Genomic DNA, 20,227 nt, shown 5'->3' with positions numbered 1-20,227 from the left:
GGAGGCGAGACAATTTTTACAATGAGAGGAGCTGGTATAGATACATGATGTTGGCAACACGACTTTTCACTCCAGCAAGCCAGCAAGAATCTGAAACACCCGCTCTTGCTTCTTGCGTTGCCCCTGGTCCTTTGTGACGTAGAAGCCTGGTACGCCCAACCTCTCCAGTCTTTGCTGCTGCTCAGTATAGACCTCGTCCCACCGGTTTAACGCCTTGAGATCCCACTCTCTGAGCTGGTTCCTTGTTGGTGCTGGTCTCCTCTTGAGCATCTCTTCCCGATGCGATGCCAGCTTCTCTTCAACAGAGTCCTGATCGGCCTTGAGTTTGAGCAGCGCAGCCAGGAAGCTCTCGTCCTTTGATAGACGAGCGAGGTGTGGGAGCGCCTGCGCTAAGGAGACATGACGCAGGTTGTCACTACCTGAAGAGGCAGTTCTCTGTCGCTTTGCTGAAGCCACGCTATCTTCGTCGTGCTCCTGCGCCGCTGGCCCATCGCGCTTCTTGCTCGCCTCGTTGCTGGGAAAAGGCTCTACGGGGTGCGAAGGAGCAGGCGGCCTCTCCTGCTGCCGCCTCAGTGTCGCGAGGAGCGCCTGGACGCCGTGCGGGTCCTCTGTGCTCTGGTGGGACCGATTTATCAACATATATCGCTGAAAGTGACGAGAACATGCATCTTTCCTCACCTTTGTGAAGTCCATCTGGGCATCCTCATCGTTTCAGAAGGGAGAGAGAAAGAGAGAGAAGCTACAGAGGGTTGAGGACGGCGCGACTGGCTCCTCTGTTCGGATTTCGGAACTTGAGTCTGGCTGCTAGACACCCGCGCCTCTCTTTCTCCTCCATCTAGAGCTACCTCTGAACCCCTCGCTGAGACACGACACGATGGATGCGCCTTCGTCGCGCGGCGGAGGCAAGTCTGGCGGAGGCGGTGCGTCCCGAGGAGGCGGTGGAGGAGGAGGCAAGGGTAGATCAAAAGCAAAGACGCCTCGACAGGGCTCGGTTGATTCCATGGGAGGAGACGCGACGGCGATGACGACGTCGACGTCGACGTCGACGCCTACAAAGGCCAAGAAGGCCAAGGGCAAGGGTCGACCGCCCGGCTCTGGGTCAGGCGGCGCCAAGGGTGGGAAAAAGGGGCGGAACAGGAGCGAGACGAGGGAGAGCAGCCTGGCGGGCAGGGGCTCGGCCGTGCCGCTCGACCAGGAAGACGCCAGAGGCGGTCCTTCGTATGGAGATGGAAACGAGACACGGTATGGGAACGAGGAAGAGGAGGACGAGGAGGAGTACGAAGAGGCAGGCGCTGGCGGCGAAGATGGCGCAGAAGATGAGGCCGAGGGTGACGACGAAGGGCTGCTCGAGGAGGACGAGTGGATACGGCAAGAGGCCGTTCAAAAGGCCCGGCAGGCCAACATTGGGTGGGTGGACGGACCGATTCCTCTTCCTTTGCCCTCTGAGGGGAGAATGATCCCAATACTGACCTTGTGACAATGCGAAATAGGCCCCTTGTAGATGCAATGACCGAGGACCAGCGCGAGCGCTTCTTTGCTTACCGCTCGCAGAAGCTCGAGAAGAGACACGTCCGCAGACTCGTCAACCACCTCACCAACCAGAGCGTCACCGACAGCGTGGCCACCCTCGCAGCAGGTGCGGCCAAGATCTTTGTGGGCGACATCGTCGAGCGAGCCCGGGCCGTGCAGCAAGAAAAGGGACAGGCAGGCCCGCTCAGGCCAGAGCACCTCCTCGAGGCACACCGGCTCTACCGGGAGGAGAGAGAGAAGCCGGGCAGGTATCCACCGGGAGCACCCAACGCAAGCGCAGGTGTGGCAGGGAGCGGCAAGAGGAGGCGGATGTTCTAGTCCTTTGTTCATCAATATTCCATCAATGTATCTCTATCATGGTAGCACGCTTGGCACATTTGTCTTTCTCCTACTCTGCCTTCTTGGCCTGCCTCGCCTCGATCTTCTCCAGTTCTGATAGCCGCTCAGCCAGCGAAGGGTGACTGTAGTGATAGGCACTGTAGAGGGGATCGTGGTGCATCGTCGCAAGGCTGTTGTTGAGAGATTGTGAGAAAAGCCCTTACCTCCTCTCTAAAAGAAGCTTTTACGGTCCGCTTACTCACTTTTGCACATGGAGCTTGATCAGAGCTCGACCAAGCAGGGTGATGTAGGACTCCTTGTCGTGGACGTCGACGGGCTTCTCGCCGGGAAGGACGTCATTGGCATTGTACACCTCGGCAGCCCTCTTCTCGGCCTCTGTCGCAGGTGCACGCGGCTGCAAGGCGGCAAAGCTAGAAATTGGTTTTGGCCTCGGTCAGCTTGCGAGGTTGCGTCAAGAGAGATGAGAAGATGAGCACCCACCGATCAGCGGCATACTCCATGCGTCGCACGGCAGCATTGATGGCAAACTTGAGAAGCGAGTCGGTAGGAGAGAGGACGAGCTGGAAGAGCTCAAAGCCAATGACGATGGGTAGGTAGCCGACCTGGACGGAGCTGGCAGCATTGATGGTGCCAGTGATCTGGTGCGATGCCTCGCTGATCTTTGCGGCAATGCCGGCCGTGGTACTGAGATTGAAGCCAAAGGCGCGAAAGAGCGAGGCGTTGTGGATAAAGAGGGTAAAGAGCGACATGGACAGAACAATTTGCATCTGGCCCAGCGTCAGCAGCTTGGCCGGGTCCGAGTGAGCCCAGTGCTGCTTCAGGAGTCAGCAAATGCACACAATACCCCTCTCTCTCGCGCGCGCGCGCCCCGCTTGGGCCCAAGATGGCAGACTCACCCCCAGCTCGTGCGCGAGGACAGCCTCGATCTCGTCGGGCGTGCTCTTCTCGATGAGCGTGTCGTAAATGACAATGTGCTTGGATCCGCCGGGGATGGCACCGTAAAAGTAGGCGTTGCTGTGGGCGCTGCGCTTGCTGCCGTCAATGACGTAGATGCTCTTGAGGGGAAACTTGAGCTGACGGGCGAGGGCCACGACGCGGTCGCGCAGGGCCCCTTCGGGCAGCGGCGTCAGCTTGTTGAAAAGCGGCTGGATCAGCGTCGGATAGAGGACCATGGCGATGATCTGAAAGGCGAAGAGAAAGACGACGACGTAGGCTATTTGATGAAGGTCGGATGTCAGCATCGAAAAGGGCGCGGACCAGTTAGTCAGACGACACCCACCAACAAAGCCATCACCGGCCCATCGAATGAGCTTGATGAGGCCAGCCATGAGCGGACCTACGAGACAGACGCCGACAAACCACTCCTTTACGCCGTCGATGAAAAAGGTGCCAAGAGTCATCTTGTTGAAGCCGTGCTTCTCCTCCAGGACAAAGTGCCGGTACAGCGAGACGGGAAGCATAGGCACCGAGGTGATCAACTGCGAGATGAGAAGGAAGAGAAGCGAGTGTGGAATCTTGGATCGGATAAGGTGAAGACTTCTGTGTCAGTAGCTTCTGGCCTTGTGGTCAAAGAAAGGGGTGAGGCCGCTCGGCACACTCACCTCGCCATCAGACTTGTATCCCAGCAGGGTCATTACGTGGCCCGCAACGTTCCAGACACGCGCATAGGCATGGAGGGAGATGAGCGTGGCGGCGAGGGCCCACTCCAGCACCATGGTGACGAGCGAAAAGCGGAGCTTGTCCCTGCCATATGCTCTGCTCTTCTCGAACGTCTCGAGGGAGACGTGAGGGGCCAGTGTTGGGGGCGGCGCCGGCTTGCGGTACTGGCGCAGCTGGCGTAGCGAGACAAATAGTTCAAAAGCCAGGACAGAGAGGAGAAGGACATGGATCGTGGAGATCCACGGGATGCGGTCATCATCGAGGGCCAGCTGAAGACGAGCAATGCTCGTCGTGACTGCGTCCATCGTCCTCGTCGCCGCTTTGGGTTGTGGTCCAAAAACAAGAATCCTGGACGCGTTCTTCCTAATTCGCCTCCGCCTCTCGAGCGAAAGAAAAGACTGAGGCAACAAGCAAGTCAGGCAGTGCAAATAGGAGAAAAGTGTTGATTGACATTAAGAAACGTCCGCAGGACAGAGAAGGAAAGGCAAATGGCAAGGCCACAACAATTGTAGAGTGGAAGAAAACGTCCATCGCGAATGAGGTCTATGAATAAGAAATTAAAAGAGGGGGAATGCAGTGAGAGACTTGATGAACGGTCGATGATCGGAAGGAAGCATGTTGTGAGCCAGTGTGCGTGTGTCGGGTAATGAGGGGGATGCTGGGGTTTCTTTTCTTTTGTCTTCTTCTTCTTCTTCTCAGAGTCGAGCCGGCGGCGCAAGGGAGAGCTTAGAAGAGGAACGCGCCAGCGAAGAGACCACCGACGAGGGTGAAGACCGAAACCGTGAGGGCGCTGGCGCCGCTGCTACCCCCGCTCGACGACGAGGAGCTGCTGCTGCTGCTGCTGCTACCGTTCGAGCCCGTGCTCGCCGACGAGCCACTCGACTTGGTCTTCGACAGGCTGCTCGAGCTGCTCGAGCTGCCGGACACCAGCGAGGCAATGCCGTTGGAGATCGTCGACGTAGTCTGGCAGTTGGACGTGGCAGGCGTCGAGTAAGCAGCCGTGGGCGTGACTTCGTCGGGGGAGCCGTTGACGAAGGTCTGGACATCACCGTTGGCGGTGTTGGTGTAGACCGAGGAGAAGTACTGGACGAACGTCGACGTGCCGCCGCCAGGCAGGACAAAGTCGCCGGGAGGGTAGGCGGCGTCACCGTCGCACGTGTCAAAGACATTGTCGGCGTAGTTACCGGGCATGACGAAGTTGCATCCCATCTCGTCGAGCGTGTGCAGGCACTCCTCGGCGGTGCTGACCTGGCTCGTGGCAGCAATGCAGACACGGATGCAGATTTCGTTGGCGGCAACAAAGTTCATCCACTCCTCGTAGAAGACATCCTTGCCGGAAACGTTGGACGTGACGTTGCCGCCGATGGGGTTGCCCATGTTTGTGGCACCGTGAGGGTCAAGCTCACCGCCCATGTCGCCGGGCGCAAAGCCGATCTTGGTAAAGTCACCGAGGGCCATGACCTGGACGTAGAGGGGCGTCTTGACAAAGTGAGCACCCGTGATGGTTCCGTCGGGCTGTCGTCATGGCAGACACGTCATTAGTAAATTTCAAGAAAGAAAAACAGCGGCTAGAAAATAAGGGTCCTACTCACAATAACACGGGCGTTGTTGCGAGCCTTGGTGCAGTACGCAACAGTGATTGCCTCTGAGTCAGCAATCGTGGCATTCTCCGTGGGTGGGCCAAAGGTGCACCAGTCGTCAATCGAGTTAACCGAGACAAGGCGGGCCATCGACGTCTGGTTGATGGCCGTGCCCAGCTTGGGAGTATCGGGGTTCGTGGGGCCATTCTTGTTGGCACCAACGACACCGGCCAGGTTAGCGTTGGGAGTGCCGTAGGTGAACTTGTCCTGGGCGGTGACCACCGCGCCGAGCGAGGCGACGGCGGCCACGAGCGTAGTCGCTGAGAAGTGCATGCTGGTCAGGTGGCGCGTTGGCTGGCAACGTTTGCAAATCGAGAGAGAGAGAGGAGAGAGAGAGGAAAAGATTACTGCCTAAAAGAAAATGAGAACAAAAGAAGAGAGCGTGGTCTTGACCTTTCCTTGTCGACGACGAGTTGCGCGACGGCAGAGGAGAGGGGTAGTGGGAGCGGTGAAAAAGGTGGTGATGAGGAAAGGAAGGGAGCGGGTCCAGATGGGATGTGTTGCACTGCCCACCTGGCCAGGCTTTGTTTGTCACCTTTAAACGAGACTCAGGCCGACCGCCGCGCACACCAACGAATAAGAAAAAAAAATAAAGGAGCCCCCGAAACTACCTCAAGGCTAGGGCGGCACGCGTCGATCGGCTGCAAATACAAATTTTGCTCCTGTTGAATTCAAGTTCACGACGAAAACCCCTAACTCTTCTAAATTTAGGATCCGCATACGTGAGGTGCCGAAGAAGCCACTATTGACGCATCTCCTGCGCGCGCAAGGCGAGCCGACGATTTCAGGACGCAGGCTCGGAAGGCTGGGTCCAGGCTCGACTACTGCGTCTTCTCCCTTTCCCTGTGCCTCGCAAGGAACTCCGTGCCGGCGGGTCGTGTGCCCTTGACGAGGAAAGCGTGAGGCTCTAGCTGTACCATGAGCGCTGGCAACAAGGCACTTCTAGAAATAAGAATCATCGGTCGGGCTTCCTGCCTGGGGCATATATTGGCCAGAGTTTAATCGCGCTCCGTCACGCAGACGAAAAAAAGAAGGAAAGTAGGCGCATTCTCGCGAGGCGTTCGCTTGCATAGATTACATTATTCTCGAGGCGAAGAATTGTGCGGCAAAGATAATGATTCCTGGGTTCATCCGGGGACATCGTCTGTCACCCAGCCTTGCAGTTTCGCCTCGTCGAACACAGGGACGAATCGACCTGGGTACGTATCACGTGGAGCTAACCAATCGCGTTGAGTCCGACGTCGCAGACTTGTGTTGGTCAAGCAAGGGAAGCCAGAACAGCAAAGAAGCACGCGTATGAGACATTGAGGAGACCTCGATCTTTGTAAGACAGAAGAATTTGATTACATTGTGACTTGTTTGCTCTTTTCATCGACGACAAGCTGAAATACATCGGGCCGGGCATAGTGACCTGCGCTGTCAAAGTCCATTCTGGCCTCGAGAATCGTGTTGCGGTCCACTTGTGCTGTGAGAATACCCCGCCGGTCAAAGAGTGGCCCCGCCAAGATGTTGCCCAGGGGGTCAACGATAAGAGAGCCGCCCCTGGTGATGATCTCGTCTTCGGGCTTGTCCTGGAACGCAGGGTAGTCCGCGGGCAGGTCGCGCTTCTCAGTGTACTGGCAACAGCTCACGACAAAGCAACGGCCCTCCTGAGCGATTGTTTGCATCACGGGGGCCCACGAGTCCCTACAATCGGCAGTGGGTGCTGCATACAGCTCGACGCCCTTTGCATACATGCTGAGGCGAAGCTGGGGCATGAGATTCTCCCAGCAGATGACGGCGCCCACCCGGCCCACCGGCGTGTCTGCCACTCGAAGTCCAGCACCATCGCCTTGGCCCCACACTAGGCGCTCTGTACCCGTTGGCATCAGCTTGCGGTGTGCTACGAGCAGTTCTCCCTGCGGCGAGATCGTGAGCGCGGTGCCTGATTGGTGCGACGATTCAGTGACAATTATTCAGATTAAGAAAAGGTCAAGGGATAATCTCCGCCTCACAGTAGAGTGTTCCGTGCCCGCCAGCATTCTCGCTTCCATAGCTCGCCATCGGGGGGCCGCTGGCTGGCTCATCGCACCGCTCAATGACGCCCACGACGAGGGTGACGTTGTTCTCGCTCGCAGCCGCTCTGATCGCCGTCATGTGCGGGCCGTCGACGTGAGCGACGGGCACCGAGGATTGGTGGTACCTTCGGAACCAGGTGCGGCCTTCGGCAGCCCTCGATCCAACTTTGGCGCCAAAGTCGTAGCCTCGCGGGTAGCAGCACAAAAAGGCCTCGGGAAAGACGACGAGAATGTCACCGCCGTCATTGCCGTGGGCCCGGCGAGCCTCCTGGGCGGCCTTACGGGTCAGCGTGTGCAGCTTGGCAATTGATGCATCGAGGTCAAACGCCACCGGCGAGTCCTGAACCGCTGCAAGAATAAGTGGACGTCGCTCGTCCCCACGACTCATGATTGTCGACGTTCGAAAGCCTCTTTCTACAAGAAGAATCGAATCGCGATGTTGACTCGACGATGCATCGGCGTGGGGTGGAGGCATCGTTAGATCTCGTGCACGTGTCTACAGCCAAGCCGTGTCGTTGACGGGCCTCTTTGAGCGAGCTGCAGTTGAATTCATGTCTCTGAAGCAGTCATCGGGACAGACATTGAGCCTTCCTGAGTCTAGAGGAAGTAACATCGTGATTGACTAGAGCCTCTTTGTGCAGTGTGCAACGAGGAAAAACATGGTCTGATCGCGAAGGAAGCAATCGAAACAAAAAACATGTAACAATTTGACAGAAAATTAAACAACATGGGCCCCTAGAGGCATGCATACAACGCTTGAACACTGCACGACGACGACGAGAAGGATCACGACCACGGCCGCTCACCCTACCTCTGTGCGCAGAGAGCGGTAGAGGTCCGGAAAGAGCATGAACGAGGAGGCAGGAGAGCCAGCGGGGCTGTCGGCCAAGCAGCGGCGAGCCTTGCGACAGCGCCAGGACCCTCATGGCCTGCACCCTTTTAAGCGCCTCTTCATTGGACCCTCTCCCGTGCCGTCTTCGTCAGCGGCCGCCGTGGCCGCGGCCATTGCAGAGGATGTGGCAATCACCAAGCCCAATGCCATCGCGGTGGCTGGCCAGCAGGGCTCCGTCATGGTGGCTTCGCAAGATCGCAGGTCGTCGCACGACTCGAGCAGTACACAGCACCTCGCAAGGGCTCCAGGGCCCGACGGAGCGCCCGAGAGATCCCAAGAGCCATCCCGGAAACGGTCTAACAGCTTCCTCCGTCCGCTGTTCCCCTCCTCTTCTCCTTCCCAAGACCGGACGATCAGCCCTCGTGGCTCAACCGCTCGCCCCGAGCTCGCATCGCTGACGATCCCTGGCGGGCCCAGCCCCGATAAACGTCGCGCCGTGCGGGACAGCTCGGTTGCCAGCATCGACAAGCGGCCTCGGGCTGTCACGCGTGACGCATCGATGGCCAGCTTCGCAAGCGCCAAGTCAAGGCCGTACAGCTCCATGAGCGAAACAGAGGCAGACGACGGCACCCGGCAGCCAAGGTCGCATGGGAGGGATGACGGCACATTGACAGACAGAGCGACTTCTTCCTCGCCAACAAAGGTCCGCAGCTCTTCTCCGCCCTTTCTGTCTCGTCCGCGCGGCCTGTCGAGCGATCGGAGGCGCGCGAGCCGCAGCGCTGTCGAGACGGGCCCGATGAAGGCGGTGCGCAAGAAGCTCTCGTTTGACATCGCCGCAGATGCGAAATCGAGAAGGGGCAGATCCGAGGGCGACTACCAGCAAAGTGTACATGATGGAACGTCGAAGCAGACGTTGGACTTGGACATGCGCAGTGATGAAGAGGAAGAAGTGGCTTCGCCAACGTCGCCCATCTCGCCTTCGAGCAGGCCAAACAAAGGAAAAGCGGCGATGGCGGCGTCCTCGTCCTCAGGGCTCCGTGGTGCTGCCTCGCATCCAACAATCGGTCGCACACAGTCTCGGTCTCAAGACGACGCGAGCAGCAGCTACACTGTCCGTACCGCTCGAGGCGCTGACGGTGGCATTCCGCGCACTGGCTCCTTTCACTCACATCGCTCTTCGAGCCTGACTCGGTCGCAAGGAAGAGCCTACGCACGCAACAGCGTCGGCGCAGGCGGTCACAAACACGTTGAGGAACCAGACGACGACGACGAAGAAGAAGAGGTGAACGACGCTGGCGGGGTGCCAGAGGCCAGCCACGACCGTCGGGTTTCGATCGCTGCGCAGAACAACCTGGGCCACAAATCCAGGCAATCGCTCGATGAGCGGCGAGAGAGGTCTCGGCAGAGGTCGAAGATGCTCGGGCAGGGTGTTCCTGTTGGCTCGACGGGCGCGCTGCACGGTCGGTCGTCGTCGAGGATCCACGGCCGCGACATTTCGAGGCAGAGCCGCATGAGCAGGGCCAGCACAGCAGGCACGCTCGGCAGCGTCGGCACGCGCTTCACCGAGGGAAGCTTTGGAGCCAGCGGTGGTGTACGATCCCGATTCTTCACCTTCTTTGGGAGACGTCGCGATGGGCCTAGCGAGGCAAAGGCGAGAGACATTCAGCTAGACAACATTCGACATGGAAGGAAGTTGTCGGCCAAGGGCGGTGTCGTCGCTGGTGCCGTTGGAACCAGTGCAGGAGGGACGAAATGGGTCGGACAGACGTTCGAGGTGGGCAAGAGGTTCTGGGAGGTGATTGAGAGTCGCGAAGAGCAGCTGGCGGACGAAGAGAGGGCCAAGGGACATCATTTCGGCCCCAACGATGTCGTAACCGAGGAGCAGGATGAAGATGAAGACGAGGAAGAAGACGAGGGAGAGGAAGACTATTTGGCCAGGATCCAGCATGGCCGACCTCGCGATCGACAGATGACCAAGAGTCCCTCGGACGTGCTCAATACGTTTGCGCGCCAGGCCAAGCAAGCTTCCAGGACCGACAGTGAGGAAGTCGATGACAGCGACGGTCACCGGCCTCCGACGCCAGCGCTTGTCCCAAACGAGTCGGAGAGCGACGGCTCATCGCCCCAGAGACGGACACCCGGTACGCCAGCGCCACCCAACGTGGTCGTGGAGAGGACTTCGGAGGACTCAAAGCGACCGCTCTCGGCAGGCGAAGAACACAAGCGCAAGAGTCTTCACCATGAAAACTCGGCTGCTTCGCTCCTGACGGTGCCTCACGAGCGTGGACCCGATCACGAGTCATCGTTTGACATTGAGAGCAGGCAAGGATGGAGCGATGTCGTGAGCTTTATGACGGCCAACAGCAGCTTCAAGGGTAGCGACCGAGGACGAAACGACTTTGGCAGCCTAGTGGAGAAGAGCAGAAGGGCTTTTGATCACGGTCTCGACGGAATTCGAGCTTCGCGACATTCAAACAGTCGAAAGAACACCTCCGACAAGAAAGACGGGAAGATCAGCGACTTGGTAACAAGGGTCATTCGTGAAGCAAGTGGAAGCATATCCGAAGAGATTCGAGCTAATCGTGCCGGCGAGTCGAGCGTTCAGACGCTGGGGAGGGAGCCCATGTCGCCTCGGGAGGCTGCTCAGCATCCCGAGCCTCCACTCGACGTGGAGGAGAAGTTACCGGAAGAGGCTTACGAGCTACTCCGCAGGACCAGTGATCCAGGCTGCCGACCAGACGCGGACCCTTCCAACGATGCTGCCAGTGACACGGCCGTCATAATGCAGAGGACTGAGTCGCCCGTCGATGCGTCGAAGGGAAACACAAACGTCGAGTCGCCCATGGAGCATGAGCCTATCGCATCAGCACAGCCAGGCAACAGGGCGCCATTGATCCTTGAGCCGAAACGAGCAGAAGGCCAAAGTAATATCAGGTCAAAGGAGAGATCGGTGCAGTTCCAGGATGGCGACCGATTGCGAATCCCACTCACCGGGACAGGAAGGAGCTTGAGCTCCTCTCTCTTCGCTCGCAATAGCCCTTCGAGCGAGCCTGGACCTGCGAGCGTGCTACTTGGCGGCCGACTCCGGGGCCACACCTCTTCGGGTGATGCAGCCCCTGCGCCGCCAGAAGAGGTCCTGTCTCGAGATCATACGCCAGACGAGTCCGCACACAATTCGATTTCAAAGAGGAGTCCGAGCAGAGAGCTGCAGCAATACACTGGAGAGGATGAGGTCGTCACTCGAAAGTCCGTCCTCAAGAAGGACAGAATGCTTGTAAAGACGGCTTGGTCCCCTTCCGAAGACCTTCCAAAAGACTTCAACGAGCGCGAGCACCGCAAGTACCCTCTTTTCATGGGGGATTTTCGAGAGTATCTCGTTGTCCTCCGCATGGGCAGACTGGAGTTGTGGGATGACCCGGTGAGTGCTCAAGCGTGCACCGAGACGTAATTGAAAAGCGGGAGCTGACGAATTCTTTCCCTGTCCAGTCATTCACCTCTAGACTGCTTGGTCACAACGACCGTCTGACGCTGGAAATGACGGTGCCACTGCAGAAAGGAAAGACGTTTGCCTCGATCTATTCGCCTATCGATCGGATCTTCTGCATCACGTTTGCAAAGGATGCCGACCATCGAGGCCTGCTTGAGCTGCGCAAGTCGGGCACTCACGTGCTCCTCTTCGACGCCAGGAGCCAATCCATCGGGTCAGACTGGATGTGGGAACTGTGGCGGGAATTGGGTGGAACGATACCAGAGAGCCTCGACGTGCATATCCCCATCGTCGACATCCGTGTGCGCATCCCTATTCCCGATGAGATCCCCACCGGTGATGAGGGCGAAGCCGACGGTATACTGGCTTTGCTTCCCAGCAGTGCCAGCCAGCACGGTATGGAGGGCGAGGGCTACAAGATGGCCAATCGACGCAACCTCCTCCATGTGATTCGCACGTTGTGTCACCAAATCCCGCAGTGGGACGAGCTGGCGAAAAAGATCCGAGACATGGGCTTGCGCTACGAGCTGGCATGGCGAAACGAAATCAGCCTTCACTGGATCGCTCACGATCGGACCACGCAGGGTCTATCGCGGGACTGGGCTGTTCTATGCGGTGCGATCATGCCCGAATACAACAAGAAACCGTCGGTCCTCGAATTCCGCGCCGCAGTGCACTACCCGAGCCAGGTGCGCATGCCCAAGGGCAAGGTGTTGACGGAGCCACCCTCAGTGGAAGGCTTCCTCTGGCGCGTAAAAGCTGTCTCGGGCGCCCTCACGAGGCTCTACGTGACCGTCCATGACGGTCATATCTTCTTCTGCCGACCCACGAGGGCTTTTCCACCGGACAGACACCTAGCTTGTGCGACAGAGGACAGCGCGACTGCATTGGCCACTGCTGTTCCTGGTCAGAATCAGGGCATGGATCGCATGGAAGTTGGCAGCAGCACCCATGGTCAGCACCGCACCTACTTCCACCGGCACCCACAACAGGGACCGCACCGACGGGTGACAGACGTGCTCATGGGGAGAAAGAAGCGAGTGCTGCGAGAGGAGAGCCTTGCGGCGCTCCGCGAACAGGTCATGGAGACTGTAGCGGCCGTCGCATCAACGCAGGAGGAGGTCGATGCGCAGATGGAAGCCTATCGAGCCTTTGAGAAGAGGCGCCAGTTTGAGCAAATCAACAATGCCGATGGCTACGTCGACCTTCGTGACATTCTTCTCGTCAAAAGCTGTGGGTCTGGACCTACCTACCGGCCCGGTTCGGACGAGTGCGAAGAGGAGCGGGGAACAGCTCCCAGCAGCGGAACCGCGACCCCCTTGGCAAAGCTCTCCGAGATGGAACGCGCAGACGGAGCGGAGCCAGCCCAGGAGCCCGAGGATGTAGGAGGCGAAGAAGGACTTGCGGCAGCAAAGGACCGTCTTGCTCTCCGTCGAGAACGGCAATTTGAGGTGACGATGGCCAACCACCGCTCGATTCGATTTGAGGCATACTCGCGATCGGTGGCCCGCGAGTGGCTCGAGCGACTGACGGCCCTGGCTCGTTACTGGAAGCGAAGAGAAAAGACCGATGCACTGGAGCTGATGAATGCGAGCGGCTACGATCCCACCTTGATCAGAAAGAGGCTCCAGGAGAGGAGCGAACCCAGGCCCCTAGGAGTATCGGCCGATGCGGAGCGCATCTCCCCAATGCTAGGGAACATCTGGAATTGGTGCACGATTCAGGGGTGCAGGGGGATCATCCGATCAGGGAGGCTGTTCCACAAGAAGAAGGCCTACCAGCCGTTCCGGTCGCGCTACTACATCCTCATTGCGGGTCGCTTGCTCTGCTACAAGCTCATGACCTCGAATCGCACATCGAGGGCCCGTCAAAATTCTGGTATCTTTCATCGGAGGCAGGAAACCGTCGTGCACCTTCGCGACGCCTACGTCTACAGCGGCAAGCTGACCGAAGAGATGCTGCTCAACGGTCGGTCAGAAGGCGCAGGTGGCTTCGGCGCCTCGTTTGGAGAAGGGTCAGGAGGAGCGGCCAGCGCGACGTCGCGCCACCTGCTGCCGCGAGTGTATGCCGATGGCCTAATGAGCGTCGACGGCGACATGGATTGCACTTTTGTCATCCGTTATCGTCCCCAAAGGGTCAATCAGCCCGCTGACCCGCAGGTGGTCGTCAGCACCGGTCTCGACTCCGCAACCCAGGCCGAGGCATCTACTGTTGCGCCTCCTGTCGAGCGAACCACAGAGGCGGCAAATCCGTCTGCATTGCCCACATTGGGGGACAAAACGCACATGAATCTCGTCCTGCGGGCTCGGTCCAAACTCGAGCGGGACCTGTGGGTACACGCCATCAGTGTCGAGATTGAGAGGCTGGTCAGGGACGACAGGGAGAGAGAGGACCGTTTGAGAAACGCAGGCAAGACGCCTTACAAGGCGCATCAACATTATCTATAATTCAATACCCCAGTCGAAGTCATCATCACCCCCATCGGTATCGTCCTCAAGCCATATTATCACAAGAATCGTCTTCAGACACAGATATCATCTTGAAAGAATGCATACATTACACTGTTCTATGCAGCGGCTTTCGGTTTCTTTGCTGTTTTGCGAGCTCAGGTTAGGACGGCGCTCGAAGAAAGACACCAGCAGGGTTCCACTCACTGCCGTATTTAGATCTTGATGTCGTGCGGTTGGCTACGCCACCAAAGTCAAGCGCACCTCTGACGAGATGATATCTGATGGGAGAGGTGTCAGTCTCGAACGTCACCAGAATTGCCTCTCCTCCCACACGCGAGCACGCAACCCACCTGACACCTGGCACGTCCTGCACTCTGCCACCCCTCATGAGCACAACACTGTGCTCTTGCAGATTGTGCCCCTCGCCAGGGATATATGCGGTGACGATTCTCCCGTTCGACAGCTTCACTCGGGCCACTTTTCGAATGGCCGAATTTGGCTTCTTTGGCTTGGTGGTGAAGATTCGGTTGCAGACGCCCTTTACGAATGGCGCACCTTCCAGCGCTGGAGTACGGTTGACAGGAGGGCGATGCGGCTTGCGAGCACCTCGTGCTACTTGCCGGTATGTTACGGCACATGGGCTCGTTGTGCTAAACGCGCAAGAGGCAAGGGCGGACCGAGAAACGAGGGGCGGCAGACGCGAGGGACCGGCCAACGGTGGAGCGGCTCGACGGAGGAGTGCCGTCGTGGCAGGCTTGAGAAATGACATCTGCCAGGCAGTCGTTCGTTAGCATTACTCTAAGACAGCACCGCTGATCCCCTTTGCTCACCATCACGAAGCTCTTGATGGCGACAAACAGTCGACGACGAGAAGAAGCGGCAAAAAATGTCAAGCGCAGTGCAGGGCACGGAATTACCACGTGTGAATTTCGAGCTTTTTTATCCCCTTGCGCATCTTGGGATCTTCCTCTTTTCGAGTCAAAGCTCAGGACTAGACAACATCACCAGCATGATTGACCTTCAGAGTGAGTGTCTTTGCTTCGCGCGGCGTACAAGAATGAGAGAGAGCTGAATTCATGTCCTGTTCGCAGTGCTCCAGCCCGAAAAGGGCGGCGACCCCAAGGTCGTCATCGAGTCGCAGAAAAAGCGAGGCGCGCCCCCGGAGCTCGTCGATACCGTCCTTGCTCTGTACAAGGAGTGGACGACATTGGACTTCCAGCTGAACCGGCTGCAGAAGGATGGCAATGCCGTGCAAAAAGAAATTACGGCCAAGAAGAAGGCAAAGGAGAGCGCCGATGCCGAGATGGAGAAAAAGAAGGAGATTGATGCAAAGATCGCCGAGCTGAAGCCAAAGGTGGCCGAGAAGGAGGCGGAAATGAGGAGCAAGGCAGGGACGATCGGCAACATTGTCGGCGACAAGGTTCCAATCAGCCAGACTGAGGTGAGTAGACGGTCGAGCTCAAGATTAACAAGGTAGCTAAACGAGATTGGCAGGACGACAATGCGCAAATCAAGACCTGGCACCCCGACGGTCCTAACGCCCAGGTGGAAAAGAAGCAGGGAATTCTCTCGCATCACGAGGTTATGATGCGGCTCGAGGCTTTTGACATGGAACGAGGCTCCAAGATCTCTGGTCACCGAGGCTTCTTCTTGACGGGCGATGGCGTCGACCTCAACCAAGCCCTGATCAATTACGGCCTCGATTTCCTGAGGAAAAAGGGCTACAAGAAGATCATGACGCCATTCATGATGCGGAAAAATGTCATGAGCAAGACAGCTCAGCTCGACCAATTTGATGAGGAGCTCTACAAGGTAATTTTTTTCCCTGCATTTGCGCGACATGCTCCTTTTCGTTCTAACATGTTTTTACGACAGGTCACTGGAGATGAAGACGACAAGTACCTTATTGCAACTTCGGAGCAGCCTATCTCTGCTTTCCATTCCGATGAGCTGTTCGACAAGCCCGAGACGCAGTTGCCGATCAAGTACGCTGGCTATTCGACATGCTTCCGAAAGGAGGCCGGCGCCCACGGCAAAGACACTTGGGGCATTTTCCGCGTTCACCAGTTTGAAAAAGTCGAACAATTTTGCATCACCGACCCGGCTTCGTCGTGGGACATGCTCGAGACGATGCTTGCCAACTCGGAGGAGTTTTACCAGTCACTCGGCCTGCCATACCAGGTAGTTGCCATTGTCTCCGGCGCACTGAACAATGCCGCGGCGATGAAGTACGACCTTGAGGCGTGGTTCCCCTACCAGGGCGAATACAAGGAGCTTGTCAGTTGCTCGAACTGCACAGACTACCGTAAGTATTACATCAGTGGGCGATCTCATCTTGCTCTGACACATATCGACGCTTGAAAAAAAAACAGAGTCAAGGAGATTAGAGGTTCAATGCGGCGTCAAGAAGCAGGGTGACTCGAAGAGGAACTATGTCCACATGCTCAAGTGGGTGTCTCCGACAATCGTGTCTCTTGAATTGAGAACTGACTCCGTATCGCAGCGGCACCCTTTGTGCCACCGAGAGGGCCCTTTGCTGCGTCGTGGAGAATTACCAGACACCAGATGGGCTCACGATTCCGGAGCCTCTGCGCCCCTACATGCAAGGACGCGATTTCCTGCCCTTTACCCGCGAGTTGCCAAAAGGAACGACTAGCCAGCAAAAGAAGAAGTAGCCACATCGCCCATGTTCGTCCTTGTAGACTTGACCCAAGTGGTAGCAATTTACTTTCTTCCAACGGCATAAGAACAGAGACTGGGGTTACAGGAACGAAGACACTTTACTTGAAGCCCAGGAAAGACTTGAGAGGCTCGTAGCCGAGGTTCAACTGTCACGAAGGATAAATTAGCAACCTCATCACAAAATATCCTTCCCTACAACCCGAGGTTTATTAAACTCACGTTGTAAGCACCGGCGGCGAGAGTAATGAGCCAGGTACCAACGATGCCGACGGGCCTGCCGATTCCGAGAACGTCATCAGTCTTGAGGCCAAGCTCGGCGTGGAGAACGCGCGAGGCGAGAAGGGCAGTGTAGGCGCCGTGGACAAGCGAGGTGGGGGCACCGTTGAGCTCAGCGAGGAAGATGAGGAAGAATGCGAAGGGAGTCGTCTCGGAGAAGTTTGCGTGGGCGCGAATACTGCGCTTGAGCTTGGCCTCGTCGACAGCATCCGAGGGGCCGGCCTTGTGCTTGGCATCGCGAATGGATCCAGCGCCACCGTCACCGAGCATGACACCGGTCTTGATGCGGAGAGCCATAACATTGGTGCCGAGGTACTATGGATGGTGACATTTGATGAGCTGACTTGCCCACACGACCTTTACCTTTCTTCCACTCACCGTGTAGTAGCCGGCGAAAAGGGCCGAGTGGGCCAGCGAGGCGGGGCTGAGAACGAAGAGAGGCACTGTAACGGTTCAGGGTTAGCATGGAGCCACACAGCAGTCTCTGATGCACACCCACTCTTGTGTCGATTTAAGGACGATACGATGTGGATGGGGAGCTGTTGATGTGTGGGCAAAGGTGGAGGAAGGAAGTAAGCGAAGGGGTGTCCCAGCGCACGTTGACATTTGCACGTGATCTTGCGCACGGCCTCCATTCCACGGCGGCGTCCGTTGATGGCGGCGCCCACGCAACGTCGAGAAAGCCAAGTGAAACAAGCAAAGATGGCTCGCACAGCTGTGCTGCTGGTGTTGGCAGTGCTCGCTGTCTCGCTGCCCGTTGCCAATACCTCGGCGGCACGGTTGGCCAAGCCAGGCTCGACGCACCCATCATTTCCCATGGACGTCTTTTCGAAACCTGCATATAAGCTCGTCTACGCCGATGATGATCCGATCAGCAACCATTCAGCCATAGAGCTGCTGCTACGATATGGCCAGGTCCATGGTACTCAGCCGCAAGCAGACATCGAGACTTTCGATAGGGGCAAGTCTGAAGAGCAAGTGAGTAGATTCACTCGGCCCCGTAAATCATCATTAGCTGAGGCAGGTCAAATAAGCCCGACAACACTCCCTCGAAAGTCTACCTGGAGAGGACGTCTCCCGATACTCTGCACATCTGCAGCATCCCAAAGGCTAAGCCGCCGAGGCAAACCCTGAATTTGGAGCGAGGCACACTGGAACAGCAGCGCTCACGAATCCTCCGCCGTGCCCTCGAGCTCCTCAACCCGCTCAAACAAACTTGCCTCTACCATACCCTGGATTGGTTCACCTATTCTTTCTGCTACGGCGATGCCATCAGGCAATTCAGAGCGCTGCCTGGGACCACGGCTCCGGGAAAGACGCCTGGCATCGACTCCCGAGAAGATAGCTACGTGCTGGGACGGTGGAACGATGGCATCGAGGTCATTGATGGCGAGTCTCATGCGCAACCTTCCAAGTCGTCCAACAATCAGGAGCAGCCGAGTTCTACCGAAGATAGCGAAGCGCGGCCAGTGACGACGACAGACGCAGCAGCGACAAATGATGGAACGGAGCTTATGGAACTCGTACGGTTCCCGAGCCTTGACACCGGCACTTCTCGGCCAGCTGCAGAGAGGAACGCACATGTCAGCGCTGAACAGGTCATAGACGGCGGAGATGGGAGGTACGTTTCTCAAATTTGGTCGAGCGGAACCTTGTGCAACATCAACAACGAGCCGAGGACGACCGAGGTCCAATTTCACTGCTCATCGAGTCCTCCTGTCGACCGCATCTCGCTCATCAAAGAGACGACGACATGTAATTACGTCGTCGTGATCGACACGCCCAAGCTTTGCGAAGAGCCCGCTTTGGCTCCTGTCGAGGAAGACATACGCGACGTGCGATGCCGACCCATTGTCAGCGATGAGGAGCTAAAGGCGCACAAGGAGGGCAAGACGAGTCAACAGCCGAAAGGAAGGATGTCGACTACGAACGAACAGAGTCCGTGGCAAGGCTCTCTCTTCAGCGAGAACGTCAGAGCTGCCGTTCAGGACATTGCAAGCAAAATGGCCGCCAAAAAGACTTCTCGAACAGATCAAGGTGCCGATGGGCCTGTAGCTGCCGACATTGAGCTCGTTGTCGGTTACGATGGGGATGGGAGGATTATGATCGAGCCAAGAAATGAGCACGGCGGCACGATCAACGTTGGAAACGAGGCTCCTGCTGCTCCCCAAGAGCAGCCCGGAACACAAGCGCACAACGCTGCCGGGAATAATGCCAATACTGCCGAGGCAGCGTCAGACTCACGAAACGAACAGCGAAGTGAAAACCCCAAGTCAAAATGGGACGAGCTTGTCCAAAGATTCCTGGCGCTGGAAGACGAGATCATCGGTGGCCTCGAGATGGACGGCATTGCTCCTGAAGAGTACTTCGTCATGGAACCGCCTTTGGAGGATGATTACATGCTTGACGAAGACAGTCCTGAGCAGCTGCAGCCCGATGCCATCAATCCACCAGCTCACCCGGTAGTCAAGCCGGAAGCTGAAGAAGAAGAGGAAAAAGATGCTACGCCAGCTCCGGTTGCTGCTTCCAACGGCAATGGCGCGCTGAAGAAGGGAAATGCAGCACCTTCTCGAGGTGGCTCCCCGCACATGGTCAGGGAGACGGAGACCTTTGGGCAGAGGGTCGAGCGCCATTACAAGCTCAGGGAGGACCAAGAGAAGGAGAAGCAGCGTGAAAATGAGGCGCATGCCGCTGTTGACGCCGGCATACAGCGCAATCGAGCCGAGCTGTGAAATCCCGTATGATTCTTACTTTCAATTGTAATGTATCTTCACCACTGTAACAGCATGCGAGTGAGAATGAGTGTGTGATATGGTGCCATTGAGTGCGTCGTGATCATGCGATTCCACTTGTCGACTGCTTGTCTCCTCGTCGGGATCCCCACGTTAGAGCCTGATGCGACTATACCGCCTGTGAACGCCGAGTTGGCAGCCACAAAAGACGATGAAGGCACCATAGACCATAGCGGCAACATAGCACGTCTCCCCCACTGCCACGCCATCCTTTGGGTTCTCTTCGCTGCCCATGAATGCAGGCCAGTTGTGTGCTGTGGGTCGGATGAGGGCATGTTCCCCGTTCAGTCTGCGAATCAGGGACAGCCCGTGCCCTGTACACTTACAGAATCCGTACCCGAAGACGGAGAGGATGAGGACGCCCATGATGGAGAGGACAGTGCAGCAGCCGGCGAGGGCGGCAGGCACTACCGGTCGTGTCGCCATCTGTAGAGCTTCGTGCCAAAGGCGATGATGGTATTGCGTCGATCGAGCAGTGGTGGA

The 20,227-nt window shown here is 57.4% G+C and overlaps 11 protein-coding genes across 11 annotated transcripts; 4 read left to right on the top strand and 7 right to left on the bottom strand.

Annotated features, from left to right (window-relative positions):
• Positions 1–729, bottom strand: FA10DRAFT_303172 (hypothetical protein). The gene is made up of 2 exons (XM_025525209.1): positions 679–729; positions 1–615 (listed from the first exon to the last, which is right to left on the bottom strand). Exons 1-2 carry the CDS (start codon positions 691–693, stop codon positions 67–69), a joined length of 564 nt encoding a protein of 187 aa, XP_025375381.1. The 5' UTR covers positions 694–729; the 3' UTR covers positions 1–66.
• A 124-nt stretch (positions 730–853) lies between these two features.
• On the top strand, positions 854–1,958 carry FA10DRAFT_243555 (TAFII28-domain-containing protein). The gene is made up of 2 exons (XM_025519314.1): positions 854–1,407; positions 1,491–1,958. The coding sequence occupies exons 1-2, from the start codon at positions 875–877 to the stop codon at positions 1,846–1,848; spliced, it is 891 nt and encodes a 296-aa protein (XP_025375380.1). The 5' UTR covers positions 854–874; the 3' UTR covers positions 1,849–1,958.
• Positions 1,629–3,867, bottom strand: FA10DRAFT_303170 (hypothetical protein). The gene is made up of 6 exons (XM_025525208.1): positions 3,471–3,867; positions 3,149–3,383; positions 2,766–3,082; positions 2,350–2,681; positions 2,112–2,279; positions 1,629–2,039 (listed from the first exon to the last, which is right to left on the bottom strand). Exons 1-6 carry the CDS (start codon positions 3,831–3,833, stop codon positions 1,919–1,921), a joined length of 1,536 nt encoding a protein of 511 aa, XP_025375379.1. The 5' UTR covers positions 3,834–3,867; the 3' UTR covers positions 1,629–1,918.
• A 144-nt stretch (positions 3,868–4,011) lies between these two features.
• On the bottom strand, positions 4,012–5,599 carry FA10DRAFT_243549 (hypothetical protein). The gene is made up of 2 exons (XM_025519313.1): positions 5,121–5,599; positions 4,012–5,043 (listed from the first exon to the last, which is right to left on the bottom strand). Exons 1-2 carry the CDS (start codon positions 5,439–5,441, stop codon positions 4,255–4,257), a joined length of 1,110 nt encoding a protein of 369 aa, XP_025375378.1. The 5' UTR covers positions 5,442–5,599; the 3' UTR covers positions 4,012–4,254.
• Positions 5,600–6,511: 912 nt separating this feature from the next.
• FA10DRAFT_287733 (carbon-nitrogen hydrolase) lies at positions 6,512–7,613 on the bottom strand (the record flags this gene model as incomplete). The annotated part of the gene is made up of 2 exons (XM_025524163.1): positions 6,512–7,092; positions 7,163–7,613. 2 exons carry the CDS (start codon positions 7,611–7,613, stop codon positions 6,512–6,514), a joined length of 1,032 nt encoding a protein of 343 aa, XP_025375377.1.
• Positions 7,614–7,959: 346 nt separating this feature from the next.
• FA10DRAFT_268392 (hypothetical protein) lies at positions 7,960–14,107 on the top strand. The gene is made up of 2 exons (XM_025522310.1): positions 7,960–11,475; positions 11,544–14,107. The coding sequence occupies exons 1-2, from the start codon at positions 8,074–8,076 to the stop codon at positions 13,989–13,991; spliced, it is 5,850 nt and encodes a 1,949-aa protein (XP_025375376.1). The 5' UTR covers positions 7,960–8,073; the 3' UTR covers positions 13,992–14,107.
• On the bottom strand, positions 14,058–14,763 carry FA10DRAFT_268391 (ribosomal protein S12; the record flags this gene model as incomplete). The annotated part of the gene is made up of 3 exons (XM_025522309.1): positions 14,058–14,136; positions 14,199–14,272; positions 14,345–14,763. The coding sequence occupies 3 exons, from the start codon at positions 14,761–14,763 to the stop codon at positions 14,111–14,113; spliced, it is 519 nt and encodes a 172-aa protein (XP_025375375.1). The 3' UTR covers positions 14,058–14,110.
• A 240-nt stretch (positions 14,764–15,003) lies between these two features.
• FA10DRAFT_303165 (serine-tRNA ligase) lies at positions 15,004–16,769 on the top strand (the record flags this gene model as incomplete). The annotated part of the gene is made up of 6 exons (XM_025525207.1): positions 15,004–15,019; positions 15,086–15,435; positions 15,489–15,806; positions 15,870–16,299; positions 16,367–16,442; positions 16,498–16,769. 6 exons carry the CDS (start codon positions 15,004–15,006, stop codon positions 16,667–16,669), a joined length of 1,362 nt encoding a protein of 453 aa, XP_025375374.1. The 3' UTR covers positions 16,670–16,769.
• Positions 16,704–17,498, bottom strand: FA10DRAFT_268390 (hypothetical protein). The gene is made up of 4 exons (XM_025522308.1): positions 17,452–17,498; positions 17,331–17,395; positions 16,896–17,267; positions 16,704–16,822 (listed from the first exon to the last, which is right to left on the bottom strand). Coding segments are annotated over exons 1-4 (486 nt in total). The 5' UTR covers positions 17,453–17,498; the 3' UTR covers positions 16,704–16,774.
• A 126-nt stretch (positions 17,499–17,624) lies between these two features.
• FA10DRAFT_156376 (hypothetical protein) lies at positions 17,625–19,761 on the top strand. The gene is made up of 2 exons (XM_025518129.1): positions 17,625–17,930; positions 17,987–19,761. The coding sequence occupies exons 1-2, from the start codon at positions 17,655–17,657 to the stop codon at positions 19,682–19,684; spliced, it is 1,974 nt and encodes a 657-aa protein (XP_025375372.1). The 5' UTR covers positions 17,625–17,654; the 3' UTR covers positions 19,685–19,761.
• Positions 19,667–20,194, bottom strand: FA10DRAFT_268389 (hypothetical protein). Its single transcript, XM_025522307.1, has 2 exons — positions 20,071–20,194; positions 19,667–19,998 (listed from the first exon to the last, which is right to left on the bottom strand). The coding sequence occupies exons 1-2, from the start codon at positions 20,168–20,170 to the stop codon at positions 19,838–19,840; spliced, it is 261 nt and encodes an 86-aa protein (XP_025375371.1). The 5' UTR covers positions 20,171–20,194; the 3' UTR covers positions 19,667–19,837.
• Between the last annotated feature and the right edge of the window lie 33 nt (positions 20,195–20,227).

The sequence above is a fragment of the Acaromyces ingoldii genome (assembly GCF_003144295.1).
Source record: "Acaromyces ingoldii strain MCA 4198 unplaced genomic scaffold FA10scaffold_5, whole genome shotgun sequence".
Taxonomy (NCBI): Eukaryota; Fungi; Basidiomycota; class Exobasidiomycetes; order Exobasidiales; family Cryptobasidiaceae; genus Acaromyces; species Acaromyces ingoldii.
Note: the sequence above shows the minus strand (reverse complement) of the source record. Positions and strands in the feature narration are given on the sequence as shown.